Source organism: Orycteropus afer, unplaced genomic scaffold (genome assembly GCF_000298275.1).
Source record: "Orycteropus afer afer isolate SDZICR_OR568_19922 unplaced genomic scaffold, OryAfe1.0 scaffold00732, whole genome shotgun sequence".
Taxonomy (NCBI): domain Eukaryota; kingdom Metazoa; phylum Chordata; class Mammalia; order Tubulidentata; family Orycteropodidae; genus Orycteropus; species Orycteropus afer.
Window position 1 is genome coordinate 71,822 of NW_006922319.1, and position 1,870 is coordinate 73,691.

Below are 1,870 nucleotides of genomic sequence, written 5' to 3' on the forward strand. Positions count from 1 at the left end.
ATGATATTCTGGGTAGTGGCAGCCTTATCCAGGAGAGCAACACATTGATTCTGTTCCCTGCTGGCAGCAGCATCCAGTGGAGACTGCATGTCATTGTCAAGGGCAAAGATGTTGGCACCAAAGTTGACCAAGAATGAGACACAGTGGGCATGGCCATTGGAGGCTGCATAGTGTAGAGGAGTATTCCCCCATATATCACATCTATCAGGGTCCCCACTAGAAGAGAAAAAGAAAAAAAAATTCATATTAATTTTTTTTATCTGAACATAAGGTCCAAAAAAATAAAGAACAAAGCCAAAATACATGTGAATGCAAGCATGAATATCCTCCTGCCTGGCCATAGTTATAAGAGAGCTGCTCTAAGTCCAAATATGCCACATCCAGACACCATATGGCAAGAAACAGAAAGAGCCCTGTGTCTCCTTTTTAGAAGCAAGAAAAAAATCACAGAAACCCTTGAGCAGAGCAACTCTCATGTCTCAACATTCATGGCCAGAATAAGGTCACATGCCTATGGGAAAGAAATGGCATTACCTTGCTTGACATAGATCAATTAGAATTCTCCCTCTGAATCTGGGGATAGGGTTACCTAATTGAGTGCTGGCAAATGTTAAACTGGCTCACCCAGGGAAACAGTGAGACCTGATTTATGACATGTACCAATTTCTGTGATGTAAATACGCCCTCCATGGCCAATATTTTTTTCCACTAAAGTGATTTTAATGAAGGGTTTCTTTCAAAGGTATGGGTGAGGTTGAAAGTACTCAAAAGGGCTAGTGAAGCATCTAGGGACTAGCTACAGCTGGGAGCTGTTACCACCCCAGGTTTTCTTTTTTGTCCTTTTTTTTTTTTAATTGTGATTTGGGTGAAATTTTACAGAGCAAATACACTTTCCATACAGCAGTTCACATACACTTTGTCTCATGACATTGACCACAACTTACCATAGTGTAACATCTCCTCTCCTACTTCCTCCCGATAGTTATCTCTTCCCTGTGTCCATCCCTCCATGCACTCCTGCCCCCTGAGCTGTCTCCCTGTACATAAGCAGACCTTCTTTCTCCCATGCTTGTTCTCTCCAAGGAGTGTATCTACCTCAGGTAAATGTTCAACTCATATGCCTGTCTTTTGTTTGTCCATGGCCAATTTTAAGCTACCAAATGTGATATCACTAGACTCAGAGTTTGGAAGAGATGAGCACACCATTTTTTTCTGCTGGACAGATATGATAGACATACATAATCTTAGAAACATCCACAATAGTTAAATGTAAAATAATTAGGAAATGATAAGTTTTGAGTATTTATTATGTTTGTTTTTAATAAAATTTATTAAATTGTAAGTTTATATAATTTCATTTTTAATAATGGCTGTGTTGATCTGATTTGAAAACTTCCTGAAAATTTAGCAATCAGCTCTCATGAGCTGGTAAGAACTGGTTTTAGTATACCGCCACTACCCTCCGTTGGGTCACATGTGGAGAGCTACATAACTCAAACAAAACTGAGTCCTTATCAGAAAGAAAAAAAGGGAGGAATGGATGTTAGGTGGGTAACAAACACTGTCTGCAAAGTCATACGCATACAAAAGATAAGAAATTTTCATTTATTTCTCAACTTACTTCCATGTAATTACAGTATCATGTGAATAGTTCTGCAAGGGGTTAAGGTGTCCTAGAGTCAGCAACTCATAGTGACCCCTTATAACAGAGTAGACCTGCCCCATAGGGTTTCTCAGGCTGTAACCTTTATGGAAGCAGATTACCAGGTCTTTCTCCTGCAGAGCTGCTGGTGAGTTTGAACTGCATGCAGCACTTTCTATTAGTAGCTGATGGGTCAAACATTGCACCACCACTTCATGAGAGCTCTAT

General features: G+C 39.9%; 1 protein-coding gene across 1 annotated transcript in view; it reads right to left on the reverse strand.

Moving 5' to 3' along the window:
• ANKS4B (ankyrin repeat and sterile alpha motif domain containing 4B) overlaps positions 1–1,870 on the reverse strand; it is a 28,889-nt gene that overhangs the window by 881 nt on the left and 26,138 nt on the right. The window contains exon 2 of the mRNA XM_007957346.2: positions 3–216. Coding sequence (XP_007955537.2) covers positions 3–216 — 214 coding nt within the window. The remainder of the gene's footprint in view (positions 1–2; positions 217–1,870) is intronic.